Source organism: Talpa occidentalis, unplaced genomic scaffold (assembly GCF_014898055.3).
Source record: "Talpa occidentalis isolate TD23 unplaced genomic scaffold, MPIMG_talOcc4v2.1 talOcc4.4, whole genome shotgun sequence".
Classification (NCBI taxonomy): domain Eukaryota; kingdom Metazoa; phylum Chordata; class Mammalia; order Eulipotyphla; family Talpidae; genus Talpa; species Talpa occidentalis.
This window is the reverse complement of record NW_023604295.1, coordinates 95018581-95043175: the sequence shown is the minus strand read 5'-3', so window position 1 is coordinate 95043175 and position 24595 is coordinate 95018581. Positions and strand designations below refer to the sequence as shown.

Sequence of the window (24595 nt, the reverse complement as noted above, 5' to 3'; positions counted from 1 at the left end):
GTAAGAGATGGTGGGGAGGGAGAGAAGAAAAAATTTGCTAAGCGTGTATCTGACAAGGATTTAGTATAATGTAATCTGTAATAACAACCAGGACTCAACTAGTCTGCTATAATGTGATATATGTGTTCCTAAAAATTATTGCAATGTATGAAATTATGTGATGAAAATCACAGAGCTTATGAAGAAAACGGGGTTAGGGAATACAACACTCAAAAACTTTATCAGTGACATAAAACAAAGAAATTATAATAACATTTATGAATCTTCAGTGATAGGAAATACATGAACACAAAGGGGCATGTGGGAACTTTGGTGGTGATGAGCATGTTTCCTACCTTGATTATGTTGATGACTTCATTAGTATATACACATGTCAAAATGCATCAAGTTGTACACAAAAATGTATGCAGCTTACTGTATGTCACTCTACTAAAAGTTAATGTTTTAAAAAGCGAAGTGAAAAAGTCAGTGGATGTTAACTTTTCTCTATAAATTTACATAAATATAATTTCTATAATGAATAAAATTAAGTCAATCAGCCAGAAATATTTGTAAATCTAACTACTAATCCCACAATTTATGAACGTTAAGTAAAATATCAGAAACCCTATGTGGACTAAACTCATAGAAGAGAATTGCTTAGATTTCTTACTGAGTAATCACCATCATAATCATGACATAGAGCATTTCCACGGGCAAAGGTTATACATGGGGCTAGTAGAAATCATGTTCAGAGTGAGTTGAGAGAAATCTAGTCAGAATCGTATATTTCCAAAGTAAATTTTTCTGATTATAGAAGTAATTCATATTCTTATGAAGTACTTGGAAAACATAGTAAGGACAAAGAAAACAATCAACTATCATCTTATAATCATTCAGAAGTAACTTACTATCATTTTGGTGAATGTCAGTTTGCTTGTTTCTAGTTTGCTTTTTTCAGCTTACATTAATCATAAACATTTCTTCAGTTGGTTAAGTTCTTCTGTTAAATTATTTTTAAGGGTGCCATAGTATTCCATCATAGGAATAAATCACTATTTAATAAATCCCCTATACTTGAATATGTTCTAATTAGGAAATCCTCTCTTGCAAAACCACTGATTCATAGTGAAAACTTTTGCAATTTTGTAAACCAATAGTAAATCAATTTAAAAAACAATCAAAAGACACGTTAAAAAATTTAAAGAATTTGAGTTAGTTTGCTAATCATATTTACTACTAAAAATTTCTTTCAAAACCAAGAAACCAGAATTAAAATATTGATAAAAAGAAAGGATTTAATATGTAGAATTCACTTACATATTTGGAGCATTTAAGGAAAGGGAATAAAAACAGTAAAAAGGAAACATGCACTAGGAACTGGAAAGAAGAAGGGAGAAACAGGAAATCTAAACTTGTCATGGAAATGAGGTCAGAAATCACAGCATACCACACTTACTTTGGAGCTGTAATTTCCTTTTTTTTAAAGATTGATTTATTTATGCATATAAGAGCTGGGGTGCAGGCCTGAGGTGAGAGGATTCAGCAGAGACAGAGTGGAGAATGGGCAGACTGACTGAAATACACTGCTGAGGGGAGCAGCAGGCAAGACAGGAGAGGTCTGCTGCACCATGTGGGTCACCTCCCTAGCTGGGGTTGGAACCCCTGCTGCAGTGGCTAGGGATAGCTTCATAGTGCTGCAACTTAACCCCTTGTGCCACCAGGGAGGCCCCCTCCTTTTATATTTTCACTCCCTAAATTTTTCAGTCAAAATACTTAGCATTAGGGCCTCCCCGGTGGCGCAGCGGTTGAGCGCTGGGTTGTGAAGCTGCTACTCCCCTCAGCAGTGTACTTCAGTCCTTCTGCCAGTTCTGCTCCCCGCTCTGGCTCTGGTGAATTCTCTCACCCTCCCGCGCTTCTGGCTGTACCCAGTGCTTTTATAAATAAATAAATAAATAAATAAATAAATAAATAAATAAATAAATCTTTAAAAAAAATACTTAGCATTAAATGGATTTGTGATTTATATCATTTATGTTAAGGAAATTTAGATTATTGTTTATTTGGGTTTATTATGCCATGCTAAAAAAGCCAAAATAATTAAATTAGAAAAATGTCCATTTAAGCATTTTCATTCTATTTCTATCTATAATTTTTAGATATTTAGATAAGCTTTTAGAAAATGTAATATAATTTGGAGAGTCTGTTATTTCTAGACCATAACATTATAGTTATGACACTACATTATGAGCAGTATAGCTGTTGGCCTTTCGTGAACTGTATTTATCCCATAAAAGAATTGTTAAAATATAGGATTAGTAAATTTAAGTGAGTTCAGATTGCATGAAATAGAAAACCCAAAAAGAGTGGTCAGAGTAAATGAGGGATTTATTTTTCTCTGGTAACAAGAAATCTAGAGTTAGGCATTCCAAGGCTGATGCAGCTCTTCTGGAAAGTCATTTAAAGATAAAGATACCTTCTCTCGTCTTAGCCTGCCATCTTCAGAGTGTGGCTGGTTCTCTTGGTTGGAAGCTCCTTGCTCTCTCTTATCAAGTCTTCATCCAGCAGGAAGAAGAGGGAAAGCAAAAACAGACAATTATAAATCAGAGGCATACTGCAGGGGAAGAGGAGGGAGGGATCAGAGGGAGGGAGGGAGGAGCAGAGAGGACTGAGGTGATGGTGCACGGGTGCATTGGTGAAGGAAATTCTATGGGGACTACACTTGAGGGGGTAGAGGGTAAGCAAATATTGTTTAAAAATGAGCAATGATGTAAAAAATAAAAAATTACAATTATAAAAAAAAACTTGCATAGTTTAAAAAAGCAAATGGTGCTGGTTAAACTGGATAATCATATACAAAAAGAATGAAATTAGAGCACTATATCACACCCCCCCCCCCACACACACACACATACATAGAATTGGTTGCAAAAATTAAATGAAATAGGGCCTCCCGGGTGGCGCAGTGATTGAGCGCTGGGTTGCGAAGCTGCCCGCAGCCTCTGTATCCCCGGTTCCATCCCCGGTTCCATCCCTGGTTCCATCCCCAGCCACCGGGTGAGGGTCCCACAAGGCGCGCAGACCTCTCCTGCCGCCCGCTGCTCCCCTCAGCAGTTTACTTTGGTCCTTCTGCCCGCTCTGCTCCCCGCTCTGGCTCTGGTGAATTCTCTCACCCTCCCGCGCTTCTGACTGTACCCAGTGCTTGTATTAATAAATAAATAAATCTTAAAAACAATATTAAATGAAATATATGTAACCGTGACTTTATATTTGTAAAATTTAAGAAGCGTTTATTTCCTTTAGGTTTGAGCAAAAAATGTTCCTCCTGTCCTTTGCCAGCAAGGCCTTTTCTTAAATCTCCATGTCTTCTCTATGTAATTTCAGAGCAACAGTGTTCTCTGCAGACCTGATCCAGATTCAAGGAATGTACCGTCCAACATTCACAGTGTTGGGATGATTAGAATGGCTTTTTGTTAGGCAGCTGGATTGATTGTGGAATGAAAGGAGTAGCTCTTTTCTTCCTTTTATTGTCCAGTCATTTAATGTTTCATATTTTATTTTCCTCCACCTATCTAATATATTCCACAGATTTCAATGGGACAGATGTTACAGGATTTTGGAAAATTTCTTGGGATGTTCCTTCTCGTTTTGTTTTCTTTCACAATTGGACTGACACAACTGTATGATAAAGGCTATACTCCAAAAGAACAGAAGGACTGTGTAGGCATCTTCTGTGAACAGCAAAGCAATGACACGTTCCACTCGTGAGTATTTTTTTAAATTTCATTTTTTTAATTTCTAGTAAATATATTTCTCTATCATGTTATATATAACTTTGTGCCTACAGAAATAGGACTTCAAGTTTTGTTTAAGAGATTCCTTTTTTAAACTCAGAATCTTTTGTGCTTACTTCAGCAGCACATATACTAAAATTGGAACCGTATGAGGATTAGCATGCCCCTGGGCAAGAAGGACATGTAAATTCATGAAGTATTCATGTTTTTTAAAATAAAAATAAAATTCAGAAACTTAAGAAATTTTTGTGAATCATTTGCATAATCATCTTTATGTATGGAATATTCAATAAATAGGAGACCTAAGGTATTGGCTCTTCTGCTTTGTATCTCAACAAGATTCTTGGCATTTTGTTAGCATTCTGTACTGGACAGTTCTTTATCTGTCCTACTTACTGCAAGATGTTCAGCATCTCTGCCCCTCAAATATTAAATGCTAGTAGCCACTGTCATCATTGTTAAAAGCAAAATATTCACATTTTCAATACTTTTTAGGAGGACATTAGAACTGAGAATCATTATAGCTTATGATCAGTGTGTTCCCCTCTAATTTACTATATCATAATGAATTGAACAACCAATTATGAGGCAGCCAAAATACCTTCTTTCATTCTTTTTTTAAAAAGATTTATTTTTATTTGTTTGTACATACAAGAATTGGGTTTTAGGACATCGGGCGATGAGAGGATTCACCAGAGACAGTGGGGAGCAGAGCAGGCAGATCCACTGAAATACACTGCTGACGGGAGCAGTGGGTGAGACAGGAGAGGTCTGCTATGCCATGTCGGGTAGCTTCCTGGCTGGGGATCGAACATGCTGCAGTGGCTGCCCATAGCTTCATTGTGCTGATATTTAATCCCTTGGGCCACCAGGGAGGCTGTCTTCCTTCATTGTTAATGGAGAAGGGATATGGAATTACTCATTTCTTATGTTCCTATCATATACAGTCTGTTCTTTAGCTATTTGCATTTCATTTTAAGTAAGCATTAAGATTAAATGAGCATTCACAGATACAAGGAATGACATAGGCAAATGCCCTAAGGTGGGAGTATGGCTGGCACTTTCAAGGAAAATCCAGGAGGAGAGTTGTAGGAGATGAGGTGAAAAGGTAATAGGATCAGGTACAATATGACTGACTTCAGAAAGATTTTGGGCTATTGATATGAGAGCCACTTCAAGTTTTTGAGCAGAGAGTTGTGGCAAAGTGTGCATTAATAGCATCATGGAGGCTTCATTGCTGAGAATAGACGGAAAGGGCGGTTAAGAGGCTAAAAGGTTAGGAAATGGTTTATCTGTTAAGTCAAACTAAAGCTTATCTGTAATATTGGGATCAGCCTTATTTTATTATATATTCTGCATTACCCATGTTTTCTTTACATAATGTTGCTATGAATAAGTTTTTCATTTTTTGATAATTAATATTTTAAAATTTCTTTTAAACAGAAGTGTAATTCTCTTTCCAGGTTCATTGGTACTTGCTTTGCTTTGTTCTGGTATATTTTCTCCTTAGCACATGTGGCAATCTTTGTCACAAGATTTAGCTATGGAGAAGAACTTCAGTCCTTTGTTGGAGCCGTTATTGTTGGTACATACAATGTCGTGGTTGTGATAGTGCTCACCAAGCTGCTGGTGGCAATGCTTCATAAAAGCTTTCAGTTGATAGCAGTAAGTATTCATTATTTCAAAAATTTTATATTTCCTTCAGATTATACCAAATGTATGCAGTAGATAAGCAAGCAAAGATTACGAGAGTGAGTATCATTTAAAAATTAAGTATAGGGCCTCCCCGGTGGCGCAGCGGTTGAGCGCTGGGTTGCGAAGCTGCCCGCGGCCTCTGCGGCGCCGGTTCGATCCCCGGCTGCTCCCCGGCCACTGGAGGAGGGTCCCACATGGCGCGCAGACCTCTCCTGCCGCCCACTGCTCCCCTCAGCAGTGTACTTCAGTCCTTCTGCCTGCTCTGCTCCCCGCTCTGGCTCTGGTGAATTCTCTCACCCTCCTGTGCTTCTGACTGTACCCAGTGCTTGTATAAACCAAGCAAACAAACAAACAAATAAATAAATAAAACATGCCTCTATTAAAAAAAAAAAAAAAAAGAATGGATTTGTTAAAAGTAATACGTTTAAAAAAATAAAATAAAAATTAAGTATAGATTTTTTTATTGTTATTGTGGCAACATTCATATTATTTAGAGCTATAGGATCACACCTCTTGTTATCACGTCACACCCTCCAGCCACCAAGGCACCCACAGTTCTATACCACAGTCCCTTTGCCTCTCCCCACTTTGTTCTCTCTCTCCCCATCTCTGGTAGCCTCAATTTTGCAGTCAGATTTCTAGAGTTTGTTATTGGTTTGATTTTAAATGTAGATATTTTTAAAACATAAGTTATGTGTATTAACTGCAAATCTTGACCAACTTTTTACCATACCGTGTGGAAACATTTGTACAGTTTCAAACAATCTCCCCATGTCCCTCCTTCTGTGTTATATTTATATCTTACATTGCCTTTTCATTTGACTCTGGTAGAATCATGAAGACAAAGAGTGGAAGTTTGCCCGAGCAAAGTTGTGGCTTAGTTATTTTGATGACAAATGTACGTTGCCCCCACCTTTCAACATCGTTCCTTCACCAAAGACTATCTGCTATATGATTAGTAGCCTCAGCAAATGGATTTGCTCTCATACATCAAAAGGCAAGGTTAAACGGCAAAACAGTTTAAAGGTAAGAAGTTTGAAGTGTGAATTGCACCGTGGACGTCTTTATTTCTAATTTCAAATGTTTCCTGAATTATAAATGAAAATTCATTAAGATAATCAGATTTTTTTCCACTCCTATATCCAAATGCTTGGTTGCTATCTAACATAAAGTTAGGGTTCAATAAATGTTTACTGAGAGTGAGAGAGTGAGCTATGATTTTCTTTTATGGAATCTCACCTTATACCTTTAAAACATGGATAATATTCAGAAATCTATTGTCAGCATAAAGAATGACTGCCAGATTCAGCTTATATTTTTCTATAAAATTATTCAATACACAAATAATTCATTACATGTTGCTACAAACCATGTGTGATGTCTATGAATTTTTTAATCCATCTTTTTATTTTATGCAAATCATTAGTATCATATTATTGTTTTTTTTTTTTTTTTGAAGGAATGGAGAAATTTAAAACAAAAGAGAGATGAAAACTACCAAAAAGTGATGTGCTGCTTAGTGCATCGATACTTAACTTCTATGAGACAGAAGATGCAAAGTACCGATCAGGCAACTGTGGAAAATTTAAATGAATTGCGCCAAGATTTGTCAAAATTCCGAAATGAAATAAGGGATTTACTTGGCTTTCGGACTTCAAAATATGCTATGTTTTATCCAAGAAATTAGCCATTTTCTAAGTTATGTAGAGAGTCATTTTCAATAATTAATCTGAATGACTGCATTTGCACAACTTGCAATTAAATGATAAGATATATATTGAAATCAATAATTATATAAAAGCCATTCTTTAAAATATTTATAGCATAATATATATGTTATGTAAAATATGTATATAGAACTAGTTTTTTATAACTCCTTGTTAGTGGCTTTTTGCAGGAGCAAAACATTAAGTAAATAGATTTTGTTAGCATGCTGCTTGGTTTTCTTATTTGAACAATAATTAAAATTTTTTTCATTTTATGTTTAAGAAGGGCAGTTATAGTTGTACATATTGCCAGAAGATATGTACTTATTATTGTATAATAGAAGTCAGTAAATGTGGGCTGATCTCTTTCCATAGGATATGCTTGAAATATAAAAATTATGGTTTTTTAAATCTTTGTTTTGGGAGTTCATATATAGTTTAGTATTTATTGTTTAGGAATATAGTTTTATCTAAGATAATAGTCTATTTTTTCTTTTTTTATTTTGTTATAATCTTAAACAACAAAGAAAACACCCTAATGAATATTTGAATTTATGTCTCTATAAATTTAAATTCACTTCAGTTTTTGTTATTGTAATATATTTACTTTTCCATGGTTGTAATCACTTTATATTTTTAATTTTGCTTTTTTCACATAATGGTATTTTATATATACATTTCCATGTATTGATATAGTCCTTGTATTTAAATTTTTATAGACTTACATTGTTTTGGGGAAATATAGTTTGTAGCTATAGCATATTAGATTGTAAGTTTGCACAGCTACTTCTCTAAGATTTGACATTTGATGGCTTTTAATTTTTCCTTAACATAATACACTGATGTTCATAGTTCTAAAGCTAACTCAAAATAAGAATTTAGAAGACATTTAATGAACATGTGCGGTCACAGCCTGTTTTGTTTTTGTAAACATCAGAAGACCCGCTAATGCAAAGATTTGTTTTATATTTGGACTAAGGTTCTAGAAATTACCTCCAAAAATATTTTCTACAGAAAATATGAAAGTGACTTCATGCTTATTTGTGGAACATTCCTGCTGCTTAAGATGAAAAATGCTGATTTTTTTTTAATTGGAAAATAAAATATGTATTTAAATTTTTTGCTTTGTTCATGTAAGGGATGTCGTTAAATTTTTTCCCCACAGACTATCACTTACATATTTTCACAGCATTTCCAGCTAAGAGGTCACTAGACATGTAATTATCTTCTTAACTGAATGTCGGATGGTCTTACTGCCATAGGGTGCAGGTAGCCCTGGGTGTGTAAGTACCACCAATCCAGGGATCATTGTCTAAATGTGTTAGTATTGTGTTTCATCTTGCTTTTTACTTTTTATTTTTTAATTTCCAAATTGTAAGTGTTCCCTCTTTTGGACAAATTCTTATAAAAATGTTTATTGTAAAAGTTATATATTTTGTCTACAATGAGATTATGCATTTCCCAGTTGGGATTTTACATCAGGATTTTTAGTCATTCTAAAAAAATACCTAATTATTAAATCAAAATGTTTGTAGAGTATCTACTGTATGCATGAGTTACTTATAAGGTATATTTTGAATGACAGCATATTGTAAGAAAAAAGGTGAATAAAACTTGATATTATATTATGAATTGACAATCTGTCCATTGTAGTATTGTATACATTTTACAACTATTTAAATTAAGATATAGTTTACATACTACAAATTCACTCTTTAGAAGTGTAAAACTCAGTGTTTTTTAAAAGTCATGTTCACAAAGACCTAAAATTCAAAACATCAATCTCAGACCCCATTGTACTACTTGCTACTTCCAGTAACAATCACATTTAACTCTCAGCAATTTCTTTTTATATTTATAAATACTGTGTTTTAAAATGATGTGCCCATACAAAGACCTAAATGTTAATGTGCATAGTAGCTTTTTTCAGGATCCCAAATTGAAAACAACCAAATAACCACAACTACTAAATAGATGAACAACTTGCACAAGCATACAATGGAAATCTACTCAACACAAAAAAGAAATTGCATCAGAATTCAATCAGAGAGGCAGAACCATTAGGATATTTGCAGGCATGTGTGCTGTGTGTATAGCAATTTGTTTTCAGGGATTTGTTTACAGGAAGCAGGGTAAGCAGTCTCTCTGATATTGTTGTTTTGCATCTAATGCTGGAATTTGAAGCTCACAGGGAAGTTAGATGTAAAGTGGACAAAAGCAAGGACAAGCTAGAACTCAAGAGGATGGACTGAGTCCCACACCACTTCTCACTGTGTCTGACCTTGAAGATGTATGGATATCTTGTAGAAGTTGTCCAGTACTGTTGCTAAGCATATGCTTGGTCCAGGAATCAGAGAGGCTGAAGGAGGATACAAGGAAAGGTGGCACAGCAGCCTAACTGCTGCCCCATCCAACAAAATGAACCAGTGGATAACTTGCAATATATGTGTGTCACTAAAGTGCCTGCATAAAAAGCAAATTGGCTGCTTCACTTTTATCCTCTAACTCCCACTCTAAAATGTGTCCTATGGCTCACCCCAACTGTGAGTGTACAGACACAGAATTCTGGGAAATAATTCAACCTAACCAAGATGGCACAAGAACTAACTCCTGATATATGCGATAACATGCTAACTCATAAACATATTATTATAAGTGAAGAGACCTAGCATGAAAGGCTACATACTATATGATTCTATTTCTATGACATTATAAAAAAAGACAATCACAGAAGACAAAATCAGATCATTGATTATTAGAATCTGATGGGCAAAGATTGATTGCACAGCACATCCAACTGTACACTTAAAAAGAGTAAATTTTAGTGCATATAAATTGAGATTCAGTAAACCAGACAAAAATACATAATACTACAAATACTGAAATTTAAAAAATTCAGTGGACCCTTATAAGTCATTTCAGGTCCAAAGAAAACAGTACTGGAATATGCAAGTTGGTAGCCCATCACTAGTATGACCCAGGGAAGTACAGCAATAAATGCCAAGGTGAAGTATTTTATATTACTTCTTCAAAATTACATTGGTTATTCTAGATTCTTTGCTTTTACATTTTCTACCATAAAACCTTGTTGGAAATTTGACTGAAATGTATTGATATTAATATTTTATTTTTCTTAGAAAATACATATATAGAATACCAAATAGACTGAGGTTATAGACCTTGGGTTAGCCAGTTGGGTTGTTGAGCATTAATATACAGAACCCTATTTAAGTGAGGTAAGGAGAATAGAAAGCGTCTGTCAGCTTTGTAGAAAGCAATAAAGTACAGAACCCAACCTGTCTCTCATCTGCAGGAGGAGATGCTCTGTCTCCTCCCCTGGAACTCAGGGGAAGATCCTCAGAAGTTAGCCTTAGATTTTGGAGAAGTGCACATAGGCCTCACCCTGAACACTCCTTAATTTGCCCTCTTTTCTGCTCATTGTTTCTGAATAAACCCATTTGGTTGTTGGAATAACTGATTACTTAGGTTTGATGTCAACAGAATTGCACTCAAAAATGTTGGTATTTGTGTGTGGTATACTCACATTTTTTTACTGTAAGCATTTTTGCTGCAAAACTAATTGTATGGAATTTTGCAGTGAAGATAAAATTACAAAAAATAAAAGAATTGTTAATTAAATAATTAGGATTTAATGTCTTATGTAAATTCTCTACAATCCAAAAAAAAAAAAGAAAATCTGTTGTAAAACTCTTCAGATTTCCCTGCAAGTAGGGAACAGAAAAGAGATGCTGCTATTTCTTATCATTGTATGTAACAACCAGTTGTACATATCTTGACTACATTTAAATGTTCCAACACATGATGAGTCATTATAAAAAATTTTCTCCCATTTTCACAAAACTTATATTCATCAGAAATCATGGATCCATTTCCTCTTTGGGGTCATTCTTATTTTGCCCCCAACTCGTAATATCACGTGGTAAATTTAGTAAAGGTGTTATCAGAGAACAAGGTGTTGTATCTAAATTATCGAAAGGTTAATTTAAAAACTGTTGTGAATCTGCAAAGAGCTGATGAGACTCAGCAACAACAAAGAAAATAATCCAGTCAAAAAATGGGCAGAAGAGCTAAAAAGAAACTTCTCTGAAGAGGAAATGCAAATGGCCAACAGACATATGAAAAAATGTTCAACATCACTTGTAATCAGGGAAATGCAAATCAAAACTACCATGAGATACCATCTCACACCAGTGAGAATGGCACATATTAAAAAAACTAGCAACAACAAATGTTGGCGAGGATGTGGAGAAAAAGGAACTCTTGTGCACTGTTGGTGGGAGTGCAAACTGGTCCAACCACTATGGAGAGCTGTGTGGAGATTTCTGGACCTACTAAACATAGAGCTTCCATATGATCCAGCAATTCCACTCCTAGGTATTTACCCAAAGGACACAGAAACATCAATTCCAAAGAGCACCTGCACTCCTATGTTTATAGCAGCACTGTTTACAATAGCTAAGCTTTGGAAACAACCCAAATGCCCAAAAATAGATGACTGGATCAAGAAGATGTGGTACATATATACCATGGAATATTACTCAGCATTCAAAAAAGATAAACACATGCAATTTGCAGCAACATGGATGGCACTGGAAGGGATCATGCTCAGCGAAATAAGCCAAAAAGAAAAAGAAAAATACCGGATGGTCTCACTCATAGCAGGAATCTAGAAAACTTAAATAAGGGACCAGGAAAATGAATATAAGAAAGTGAAAATCAAAATTAACAAAAAACTATGAACCAGAGACACTTTTTGGGGGGTGGGGGGCGGGAGGGGAAGGATTGGGGTCAGAATGGGGCGTTTGCAATTGTATGGGGGAATATAAAAATAAAATTTAATATTTAAAAAAAAAAAAAAACTGTTGTGAATTACTAGCTACTTCATTTATATTTGTGGTAGCTTGTTAAGCTTTTGGTTTTGGCTGGTGGGAGGGATGGGTGCTCACGAAAGGATCTGCAAACTGCTATCATCCACTATTTAACACCACCACATCTACTCATTTCTGTATAGACCATACATGAAGCCAAACTTGCAACTAGTTATTTTATCTTTTATAGCAGAATTACCTTACAGTCAATTTGTTAAGTGGTGAAAATGTTTGTGATGAAAATACTTACTGCATAGAACTTCAAGGGAAAGAAACTACCTAAAAACTATTAGTAATATTAAGGGTAATGACACCTCTGAATTTCTCATTTGTGAGTTCATTTATTAGCTTTCTAGTGCTTGCCTCATTCATGAATTTGCTGTGTTTCTTGAAGATATACTTAGGAAAAAAATGTATGTCCTCGTTATGTACCTTAAAACTAACTATCTTTAAGAGACATGATTTCTGATATAAAATTAATTACAGTAATACAAGAAATAAAACAAGATTTATGTAGGAGGTAAGTGTTCATTTAAGTAAAAGTGTTTCAGCCAATCAGATAAATAACAGGTAAGCCTTATTTTCTTCTCTCTCTCACTCTCTCTCTCTCTCTCTCTTTCTCCCCCCCCCCCCCACGAGCCCCCCAAGATAATCCATCCTTCAATTTTAGGCAAAATTATTCTTTTTTTTTTTTTTTATAGATTCTTTTTTTTTTTTTTAGAGGCATGTTTTTATTTATTTATTTGTTTGTTTTTTTTTTGTTTTGTTTTTTATACCTGCACTGGGTACAGTCAGAAGCGCGGGAGGGTGAGAGAATTCACCAGAGCCAGAGTGGGGAGCAGAGCAGGCAGAAGGACCGAAGTACACTGCTGAGGGGAGCAGCGGGCGGCAGGAGAGGTCTGCGCGCCATGTGGGACCCTCCCCTGGTGGCCGGGGAGCAGCCGGGGATCGAACCGGCACCGCAGAAGCTGCGGGCAGCTTCGCAACCCAGCGCTCCACCGCTGCGCCACTGGGGAGGCCCTAGGCAAAATTATTCTTAATGAAAGGTTTAAAAACTATCAAGTGCTATTTTTTATATCATTTATTTATTTGTATATATTTTACATCATTGTTCATTTTTGTATAATATTAGCTTTCTCTCAGGTGTAGTCCCCCTAGAATTCCCACCATCAATTCACTCATGCATCAGGTGCTATTTAAAAAGAATTTTGAGAAGCAAATTCTTTAGCTAGCCAACTACTACCTAATTCAGAATTGGAACAATTCTGTAAGGTAATTTAGCTTCATATGTTAAAACTTACTTTCCTTGTTTTATGTTTTAGTGGAAATAGCAGGCATTCCCTGTCTTTTCTATAGATTGTTTTAATGCAAAGATTTTCTTTTTCTTTTTTAAGCTCTAAGACTGATCTAGGCATAGGCAGGAACAGTTTTCTTATTCCCTTCTGTATCCTCAGTTTAAGTACCATGTTGACGTTGAATGGCAAAAATTTGTTGAATGAAAACTTAAAATTATCTATTTGTGTAAATACCCTAGGAATGACATCCAGTCATAACAATTATGTGACCTAGATTCTATTTCATCAAGTTGAGTTGGAAGGAGACCAACTGCTTCAACTTTTTTATTTTATAAAATGGATGTTTTAAGTAATTTGCTGAAGGTCATTTGACTGACTTGATATGCTGAATTCTATTTTGTCAGGTAAGATACATCTAAAAGCTTTGCTTATTTGAATTAATTTCTCATTGTATATTCATCTTGATCAGGAAATAAAACTAAAGATTTCTACTCCCCTGCTTTTTCAAATGACTAGTTTATTAAAGACTTAATTTTCTACAGTGAGATTAGTGAGATGAGCAAGAGTTAGAAGGAAAGAGTGCAAAGTGAGGTAGAGAAAAGCAGGAGTCAATTTCAAAAATCAAAAGCCAGGCCATGGCAAGAATTGGAATGGAAAAATTAGTTAATTTTATTTCTGCACCAGTTCATATTCCACTCAATTTGGTTATTCAAGGATCTAGAAACAATTTAAGGGCTATGGATTGGGGGAGTTGGGTGTTTCTAAAAGGATCCAGCTTAACATTATCACAGAAAAGGAAATGATAGTTCTTCCAGTGCTACACTGCAGGAAAACCTGTCTTGCCTCTTCTTGTTCAGGAGGCTCTTAATTACATCATGTTCCTGTTAATACTATTTTTTTGTTTGTGAGATAAGCCAATCACTGCATGATGTCTTATTTTAAGTTTGTAAATTTGCTTAATAGATTTCTATACTTAAAAGCTCCACCTCACTGTTTATACTAACCTAATCCTTGTATAGGAATGACCCAGGGACATCCTTGAGGCAAAAGATAAAAGTTTCATCTTTATAGCTGATCAGATTTTTTAGCAATTTTATTTTCTTTAAATTTTAACAGAAATTGAAACACACAATAGAACGATAGGTGACAAATAGGAAGCACTACGTATTTAAACCTGATGTCAGACAAGAGTTGAAATTCTGTAAGACTATAAACTAATTAATTTCTTTGGCATAGAAAATAAATTTATAGTTTTGAGTCTTTAGTTATTTTGAGTAATTCTGTTTCTTTCCCACCACCCACACCCCTTGTATCCCCTTGTTACTTTCCCTCCCCCCTTAACCTCAGCGCCTCAGATGTTTGTTGATGTCCAGTAGTTTTTGAAAGTGTTTTATGTTGTTGCATTGTCTGTTATATGAATAGCCAATATCTAATATTTGTGTTTATTGTTCTAACTTGCTTTGTTGCACATAATTTTTCAAATTTTCTCCATTTTATTGAAAATGGCTGCATTTCATCCCTGTGGCTATGCAATATTTGAGATGTATGTGCCACAACTTTTCAATCCATTCATTGAGATTTAGGTTGCTTCCATTTTCTTTTTTTTTTTTTAAAGATTTATTTATTTTTTGTAAAAGAGCTGGGATACAAGCCAGAGGTGTGTGTGGTGGGGGGGTGAGAGTATTCACCAGAGACAGAGTGGGAAGCAGAACAGGCAGATCTATTGAAATATACTGCTGAGGGGAGCAGCAGGTGAGTCAGGAGAGGTCTGCTGCACCATGTGGGTAGCTCCCTGGCTGGGGGATCAAACTCGTGCTTCAGAGGCTGCCGATAGCTTCATAGGTTGCATCTTAACCCCTTGTGTCCCCAGGGAGGCCCCTGCTTTCATTTCTTAGCTATTGTAAATAATACTGCTTAAGTGTTATAATGTAACAGTGTAATCTAAAAAGGAGAAGTTCCATGTTCCCTGCCACACCTAATCAAGGGAGAAGCTGAGTGACCAGGGAAAGCCAAAAAGGACTTGAGAGAGAAGGCTTGGGGGAGAAGACTAGGAGGAGGTACGAGGAACAGAGAGGCAAGTGAAGAAGAAACTGCACTTGCTTTCCAGCCTCGGACTTGTACCAGGGACATAGAAAGAGCCACTGGAAATATGTGGGTGAGAGACCCATGGAGAGGCTGATAATTGTAGCCTTTATCTTGACTTGTATTTTGATTTTGCTCTTTTCCTTCCAGACTTTCCCGGCCCCTTCTTTCCTATGGTTCCCACCAGAAAGTGCCTTAGACTTGTTGCAAGCTTTCTGGCCTCAGCGGCCCTGCTTTGGGCCAACTTTGTTTGGCCGGACATTTACCCATGAAGGGATGGGTAACTTTGGGTGTTTCATTGGGAGATTATAGTCCTTTTATCTCTTCTCTTTCTACAACACTAACTCTATTAAAGTTCTTTTCTATTGAAGGTTTTTCACACTAAGTATGTTTTGTCTTTATGCAGTGGGTGACAGAACCTATTGACAGCATGCAAGGTTTGGGATTCCTGGAGTACCCCTCAATTCTGCCTTCTAAAAATAAGACATAAGGGCCTCCCTGGTGGCGCAGCGGTTGAGCGCTGGGTTGCGAAGCTGCCTGCAGCCTCTGCAGCGCCAGTTCGATCCTCTGCTGATCCTCTGCTGATCCTCTGCTGCTCCCGGCCACCAGGGGAGAGTCCCACATGGCGCGCAGACCTCTCCTGCTGTGTCTGCTGCTCCCCTCAGCAGTGTACCTCAGTCCTTCTGCCTCCTCTGCTCCCTGCTCTGGCTCTGGTGAATTCTCTCACCCTCCCGCGCTTCTGACTGCACCCAGTGCTTGTATAAATAAATAAATAAATCTTTAAAAAAAAAAAAAAGACATAAGGTTTGCTGTTGATTGTTTCATATTCTATGGATATATGCCCCAAGAGTGGAATTGTCAGGTTGTATGGTGGTTACATTCTTCATTTTTTAAGATAAATCTGGATTGCTTCCCATAACAGATTCACCAGTCATTCCCTGCAACAGTGTGATAGGATTCCTTTTCTCCACTTCCATACCCAGGGGAGAGGTGGTATCTCATTATAGTTTTAATTAGTATCTCTCTTGTAAATAGTAATGATGAACATTTTTTTGTGTGTGTGTGTCTTTGGCATTCTGGATATCCTTTTATTTTTCCTTTAAAGATTTATTTATTTATGCATACAAGAGCTGGGGTGTAGGCCAGAGGTGCGGGGGTTCAGAGGATTCACCAGAGACAGGCAGATCCACTGAAATACACTGCTGAGGGGAGCAGTGGGAGAGACAGGAGAGGTCTGCTGCGCCATGTGGGTCACCTCCCTGGCCGGCCGGGGAATCAAACTCATGCTTCAGTGGTTGGTGATAGCTTAATAGCATTGTCTTTAACCCTGCACCACCAAGGAGGCCCATGGATATCATCTTTAGTGAATTGTCTGTTCATATCTGCTGCCCATTTGTTAATTGGATTTTTTTTGTTGTTGTTGAATTGTATGAGCTTTTTTAATATATATCTTGGATATTAATCCTTTATCAGTTATATACCGTGCAAATATTTACTCCCTTTCAGAATGATGTTTCTTTAATCATTTTGAATTTTCTTTTGCTGTATAGAAGTTTTTTTTTTTTTTTTAAAGATTTATTTATTTATATAAGCACTGGGTACAGTCAGAAGCGTGGGAGGGTGAGAGAATTCACCAGAGCCAGAGCGGGGAACAGAACAGGCAGACTGACGAAATACACTGCTGAGAGGAGCAGCGGGCAGGGCAGGAGAGGTCTGTGCACCATGTGGGACCCTCGCCGGCGGCCGTGGATCAAACTGGCGCTGCAGAGGCTGCAGGCAGCTTTGCAGCACAGCGCTCATCAGTTGTGCCACCAGGGGAGGCCCATGTATAGAAGTTTTCTAACTTGAAGTAATCCCAATTGTTTAGTTTTGTTTTTAATTCCCTTGCCGTAGAGGTTCAGTCACCAAAAATATCTTTATCATTGATCTCATGGGATCTGTAGACAATGTTTTTCTTCTATGTATTTTATTGTTGCAGATCTTATATAGAAATCTTCAATACATTTGATATTTATTTTTGTGTATAGTGTTAATGAATAATCCAACTTCATCATTTTATGTGTGGCTTTCCAATTTTCCCAACACCATTTATTAAATTGCCTATCCTTTCCTCATTTTATGGTCATAGATGTTTTATCATAGATTACATGCTGGTGTGAATGGATTTATTTATTTATTTATTTAAAAGATTTATTTATTTATTTATTTATATAAGAACCGGGGTACAGACCAGATGTGCAGGAGGGTGAGAGGATTCACCAGAGACAGAGAGGGGAACAGAACAGGCAGACTGATGAAATACACTGCTGAGAGGAGCAGTGGGCGAGGCAGGAGAGGTCTGCCGTGCCATGTGGGACCCTGGCTGGCCGGCCGGGATCGAACTGGCGCTGCAGAGGCTGTGGACAGCTTCACAGTGCGGCACTCAACTGCCTGCACCACTAAGGGAGGCCCTGGTGTGAATGGATTTATTTCTGGGCTTTTGATTCTGTTCCATGTATCTTTTTTTGTACCAATACCATATAATTTTTTAATATTGTTGTTTTATAGTAGTTTGAAGGTCAAGTAATGTGATACCTCCATGTATGTCCTGTTTTCTTACGGTTTCTTTTGTATTTCAAGGTCTTTTAAGATTCCATATTAACTTCAATATTTTTGTTCAGTTTTTTTTTTTTGGAAAAATGTTACTGGGATTTTGATGGGAATTGCATTAAATTTGTATAACATTTTAGGCAAGATAGTAATTTTCGTTGTGCTGATTCTCACCATCCATGAGCATGGGATATACTTTCATCTTCTTATGTTGCTAATTCTTTTAATAACATCTTGTAGTTCTCATTGTATAGATCTCTTACTCCTTTGTTACATTGAGTCTGAGGTATTTAGTTCTTTTTGAAGCAATTATAAATGAAGTTATTTTCTTAATTTCTTTTTCTTCTTGTTGCTTGTAAATAAAAAAGCAAATGTTAAGTAATTTTGCCTTAATATTCATTGTTCTGTTGCTTTATAGTAACCCCTTTAGTATTTCATTCACATACAACTTGGTGTTGATAAATCCTTTTAGTTTTTGCTTTTCAACTCCTTTCTTTTCCTTCTATCTCGATTGGTAAACCTGCTGGGTAGTTTTCTGGACTGGAAGACTTTTTCTTAAAGGACTTCAAATATCTCTTTCCAAATCCTTTATGCTTGTGATGTTTATTTCTGTTGAAAAGTTCACTGACAGTCTGGTTGGTGCTTCCTTATAGGCTAATCTTTTTTCTCTTGATATTTTAATATTTTATCTTTGTTGTTGGTTCTCAGCAGCTTTATTATTATGTGACTGTGTATTTCTGCCTATTATTTTGTTTGGAACTCTTTGGACCTCTTAGATTACAATTTCTTGTTCATTTCACAGATCAAGACATTTTTCAGTGGTTATTTTTTAAAATAGGTTTTCTATGCCTTTCTCTTTTTGTTCTCCATCTAGGATCACCATAATATGGATGTTATTTTTCTTTAAGTTGTCTCAGAGAGCTCTTACACCATTTACATTTTTTTTAAATTCTTTTTTTCTGTTTGTTTTATTTGTGTGTTCTCCAACTTTATGTTTTCTAACTTATTTTCTCCATTGCTTTTATTTGTCTGCTATTGAGACCCTCAATTGTATTTTTTTTTAAAGATTTATTTACTTATTTATATAAGCACTGGGTACAGTCAGAAGTGTGGGAGAGTGAGAGAATTCACCAGAGCCAGAGCAGGGAGCAGAGCAGGCAGAAGGACCGAAGTACACTGCTGAGGGGAGCAGCGGGTGGCAGGAGAGCTCTGCGTGCCAAGTGGGTCCCTCCTTCTGTGGCTTGGGAGCAGCCAGGGATCGAACCGGCACTGCAGAGGCTGTGGGCAGCCTCGCAACCCAGTGCTCAACAGCTGCGCCACTGGGGAGGCCCTCAATTGTATATTTTAAATAAACTATTGTGTTTCCTAACTCCATTGTTTATAAATATAGCTGCCTCTTATTTTCATTACCTTTACTCTGTTGTTGTTTTATATCTTCCATTGTTTGTTAAGTTCCATCAGCATTCCCAAGACTTTCGCTCTAAATTATCCTTCTGTCATGTTCTGCCACTCTACTGAGTTTTTAGGTTTTTTTGTTGTTCTTCTGACATTTGTACTGTGTTCCTCTGTCTCCTGATTTTCAATTTTGTATGGGATTTAGTAGGGATACATTCCCAACTGGTATTTTTGCACCTGCTGGAGTAGATGGGGTACTAGTACTGGTGAAGAGTAGCAGGTGTAGAAGAGGACTAGGGCAACAGACATCAGTGGATCACCTCCGTAGTCTCAGGGATTGGAACTTCCTGTTGTGAGGCATTTCTTTGTGTTTGTGGGCTGGTGGGAGAGGGGCTTGCAGGTGTTTCAGATATCTCACCCTGGTTTGCAGTAATATTTTCTTTAAGGAAGTCCAGCTGTCTCACCTGATTCAGCTACAGCTGTCTTTGTTATGAGCCACAGATTGAAACCAGTAGTCCCTGTCCTAGTGCCTCTGTCTCTGTAGCTGTACTGCACTGATCCCTCCATCCTGGAGGCCTGTTTGCGCATCCCCCTATCCAGTGCAGTGCTGGATCTTAGGATCCATTGGTGTGTGCCCAAGTCAAAGGCTTAGTTAGGGCCTCTGTGCAGAAGCTGTTCTCCTTCTTGTGGATTGTACTGTGATAATCGTTTTTCCCTTAGGGGATTTTGCCTTTGTTTTGCATCAGTTTTGTTGTGCTTGTGTGGGGGAGGTGAGACTAGCTCTTTACTCAGCTGCCTTGTTGCCTTTGAAACCTAATTGTTGACTTGGTTTTAAGAGGAGGAAGAAAATTAGAAAAACAAAGTAATAGCATTTTAAATAATAACTTTAAAATTCATTAGAAATTTCTATGTAAAGGCTATTGTGTCTAAATATAGTTCTGTCCATCTATGTATACTTCCACACTTATATATCTATACATCCTGTGTTTAAAAGGAGGCTGTTAGTATGTGAATAATGATGCTTACATACATAATTTATGATATACTTAATTATAAAAATAAAATAATGTTTGATATTTTGTCTTTGATTAGGGTTTATATTTACATCTAAGGGACAGATTTGTGAAATTATTAATTCTCACCACTTACCTACAGGTTACTTTTTTTTTGGTATAAGTTTTATTTCTTCCTTGCCATTATCAATTATTTCATTTGCATTACTAAACTGAATAGATCCTTTAGTGGATTTTTTAATGGAAATGTTGATTTCAGACATTCTTGTCTTATCATTGACCTTAAAGAAAATATAATATTTTCAGTATTGCCTCTTAATTATGAGACTTTTTGCAGGTTTTCTTGCAGCTTAAGGAAGTTCCCTTCTATTCATAGTTTGCTCAGGGTTTTATTTTGCCATGAATAAATGTTGAATTATGTCAAATCCTTTTTCTGCGTTATTAAAACCAAATGATTTTTTTCTCCTTTATCTGTGCATGGGGCTTAACAGAACCTTCTCCTGTTCTATTGAATTGACCTTTGTTTAACTAGAGTTTAATTTACCTAGTAATTTGATAATGTAGTATGTCAATTATGTTGCCAGGCAAACTTGCTTACAGTAAAAATGAATCCAAACCCTGACTGGCAAATTGAATTGAATTGGGAGGAACTATAATTAAACTATAAAGCACAAAGAAGGGAGCCATAGCTTTGGGCTTTTCTGGATGTGTGACTCATAACTAGGCATGCCATCTATGAAGAATTTGGAAGTTATTCCTATAGCATTGCTACAAGAGATACTTCTATGTAGATGCTACCTTTAAACTGGAGTGTCTGCACTTACATAACATGATATTTGTCTCCTAGCATCTGGATGTCATCTAGGAAGGCCCAGAAAATAGCTCTTGGATGGCTGTGTGAATTGCTGTGAGACCGCTATAGGTTCCCACAGAGGAAAGTCTGACATTGTTCTAAAATCTGGTTTTGACCTGTATCTTTCTGAGGATATTGGTACCAAGAGAGGTTGTGGTACTCTTAGGAGTCTAAATCTTTAGTTGCACCTAACACTCCCTAGTTGATTGTAGATCAATTTATTGTAGATCAATAAATGCAGTGAGGTATGATCATTGACTCTAATGTTAAGTCAATCATGCATTTCTTGATCATATCCTATTTTGTTTGCTAAATTTTGTTTGCTTAGGGGTTTTGCATCTGTGTTTACAAGTGAAATGAGATCTGTGATTTTCCTAGATCCTATTGTCTGTTCAATTTTGATAATAAGGTTATATTAATTTCATAAAAAGAATTGCTGAGTGTTACTTCTTTGTTTATATTGTGGAATAGTTTGTTTTAGATTGGCAATATTTGTCCCTTAAATGTTTAGAAGAAGACCTTCCAAATAAAACTATGTGGGCATGAAATTTTATTTGAAGAAAAATTTGTAATTGCTGATTGAATTTTACTAATGGTTATGGGACTGTTTAGGTATTCTGTTTCTACTTTAGTCTGAGTTAATGAGCCCCCGCTCCGCCAGGAATTCTTCTACATCATCTTAGTTTTCAGCTCCATTGACATCAAATGGTTCATAATATCCTCTTGTTACCTTTAAGATTTGATAACATCTGTAGTAAGGTCCCCTTTTAATTTCTAAGTTTTTTTTCTTATCTTTTTTAAAACATTTGTTCTTGCTTAATATTGTCAGAGTTTTGTTCATTATATTCATGATTCTTAGAGAAGCAATTTTTGGCTTTGTTAATTTTTTCTATTTATGATAACTAATTTACTTAATTTCTGCTCTTATGCTTATTTCCTCCTATCTTTAAAAAGTTTATTCTATAGTATGTTGACTAACTTCCTAAGTTGTATCATTCACAAATTACTTTTCACCCTATCTTTTACATTATGAACATTAGAGGTTTAAGTGCTAGTTAAAGCTACATTCCACATGTTTTAAAATTTGCCATTTCTATTATTGTTCAGTTTTTGACATATCTCTTTTCTGTTATAACTTGGAGTCCTTTCACGGTTCCTTCACTACTGAGTGGAAACAGAGTTTTCAGACAATGACAGAATAGTGGATGCAGCCAGATACAGTTTAATGAGGAAGAGCAGGATAGAGGTATAAAGTTCACTTCTAATTTCAAGTCTTGTAAAATGATCAGTTGTGATATAGGCAGCTGGAAAGTTGCAGGTCAGGATGAAAGAACCTCCCCCTGAGGAAAAAAGTGCCTCTTTTAGTGACAGTGAGGACACTGGGTTTGAAATTAAGATTTCTGAGCTTGATACCCTACTCTGTTTCTTGGGAGATGTGTGCGCTGAACAAGTCACTAAATATACTTGAGCCCCAGTTTTTCAATTACAAAATGAACTAGATTCCTGAGGGACACCATTGTGGCTGTAACATTCTCTGGTTCTGGAGAGAATTATACTCTGTTTACATTACTAGATCCATCTAGCCCCTGAGATTCTTGAAATGCTAAACTCTTAGCAAAGTGTAAACTGATACCAGGACAATGTGCTATGTGAATAATAAAAAATATTTTTACAGTGCCCCACTTTCTATAAAAACAAGTTTAATGGCTGTTATAGAATCATTAATCATAAATATAGTTATTTAAAAATATTTTATTAAGTTTTGATTTAAAAAATGCAAAAGAAGAATGTAACACCTCAGAGCAAAGGCTTAAAGGTAAAACAAATGTCACTATAAATATTGCACTTATAAAATCTCTTTTATCTTCACACCACTCATTTCTAAGTTATCCTTTTACAGAGACATAAATAAACCGCTTCCAAACTGTCAACACTTGATACATTTAGTTCCCTATCACTGCACTAAATCTGCAGATTTTCAACTAGATATCTGCTCCTCGGCGCAGGCACAGAACTGCCATCAGCAATATCAGAGTCTAATACCTACATCACATGAAGAGTAACTGAATGCTCAATATTTAATGGTACAACATTTTTTTTCTACTGAGAAAAAGTAGATCTTTCAAAGGCATTGACAGAATGCAACTTAAATCCACTGTTAACATTGCTTGTTTTTCAGGGCATTCAGGAGCTTTTGATTCTTTGTCTTGAACATCATGATAAAGCTGTTTGGCATGATTTTGCCTTTCCCATCTTCACCCACTTGGCCCATAATGATGTAATTTAGACCTAAAGAAAGAGAAAGTAATATTAACTTTTTCCCTATATGTACTGGTTTGAAGCAAATTAAACTATAACTTATCTCTAGATAAATAACCTGTAGATGATATAATTATACATTTATTCCATTAGGATAAAATCTGGTTTAAGATGCTCACCGGCAAAAAACTAAATTCAACTGAGTAACGAGTTCTAGCTCTGCTGACACCAGGACACAGGATGGAATGATTAGATTAGTCATGTCCTGGCGTCTTCACTGAGGACTAACTCGGAACCGTGCAGTGTGTTCACATGTAGGGTTCCTGTGCTCCCTGACACACCATCCTCAGATGGCCATTCATCATTCCATGATGCCCTGGGTTTCCCAGGCACTTGGCAAATAGTGATTATTCTCTTTGTTGTTGTTGTCTTGAACTTCTTTCAAAATTCCAATCATTTGTGCTATGTAAGTTTCTTGAGGGCATGGTTGGATCTTATCCTTTGAATTTCTCTCTTGCCCCCCCCCCCAAAAAAAAGGCATCTAAATCTGTAATTTCAAGTTAGGCCTAAACTGAAGCCTAAACTGTGGAGTATTGGGTTTACCTAATAAGATTTATATAGATTCAATAAAATGTCATAAGAGAAATATGTGTTTTCTTTTTCTCCAGTGTAGTCATTCCTTAGTGGTCTAACACTGTCATCCTGGTAGTCCTGAGCCTGTGGAAGGTTAGTAGGAAGGACAGGTGGATGCCATCTCAAAAAGTTGGACTGTTAGCATCATTATGAGAGCTTTCCGTGTCTAGATGTGTACTCTTTGTTGTTTATGGCAGTTCTGGAAAGAACTGTTTATCTTTTACAGAACCTTTCCTAGTCAATTTGAAAAGCCCAGGTTGTTGGCTTCCTGAACATCTATACTCATAGTAAACCTTTCTTGAAATGGATATTCTCTTGTTCTCTCTGTAGTTTAGTTTCTTTTAGTTGTAAGAGAGGTTCATAACAAGACTGAGAAAAGGAATGAATTGAGATTGGACAGAGAAATCATAGCA

At 36.3% G+C, this 24595-nt stretch overlaps 2 protein-coding genes and 1 non-coding gene across 9 annotated transcripts in view; 2 read left to right on the top strand and 1 right to left on the bottom strand.

Annotated features, from left to right (window-relative positions):
• The window catches only part of TRPC1 (transient receptor potential cation channel subfamily C member 1), a 53863-nt gene extending 45056 nt beyond the window's left edge, over positions 1–8807 (top strand). For all 7 annotated transcript variants that reach the window (XM_037525842.2, XM_037525841.2, XM_037525840.2 and 4 more), the window contains 4 exons: positions 3568–3743; positions 5237–5438; positions 6300–6494; positions 6928–8807. In XM_037525842.2, coding sequence (XP_037381739.1) covers positions 3568–3743; positions 5237–5438; positions 6300–6494; positions 6928–7155 — 801 coding nt within the window. In that variant the 3' untranslated portion in view covers positions 7156–8807. The remainder of the gene's footprint in view (positions 1–3567; positions 3744–5236; positions 5439–6299; positions 6495–6927) is intronic.
• Positions 3882–3984, top strand: LOC119258323 (U6 spliceosomal RNA). The gene has a single exon (XR_005128193.1). It is a non-coding gene; the product is annotated as a U6 spliceosomal RNA (small nuclear RNA).
• Positions 8808–23030: 14223 nt separating the features above from the next.
• Positions 23031–24595, bottom strand: part of PCOLCE2 (procollagen C-endopeptidase enhancer 2) — a 56844-nt gene continuing 55279 nt past the window's right edge. The window contains exon 9 of the mRNA XM_037524663.1: positions 23031–23579. Coding sequence (XP_037380560.1) covers positions 23449–23579 — 131 coding nt within the window. The 3' untranslated portion in view covers positions 23031–23448. The remainder of the gene's footprint in view (positions 23580–24595) is intronic.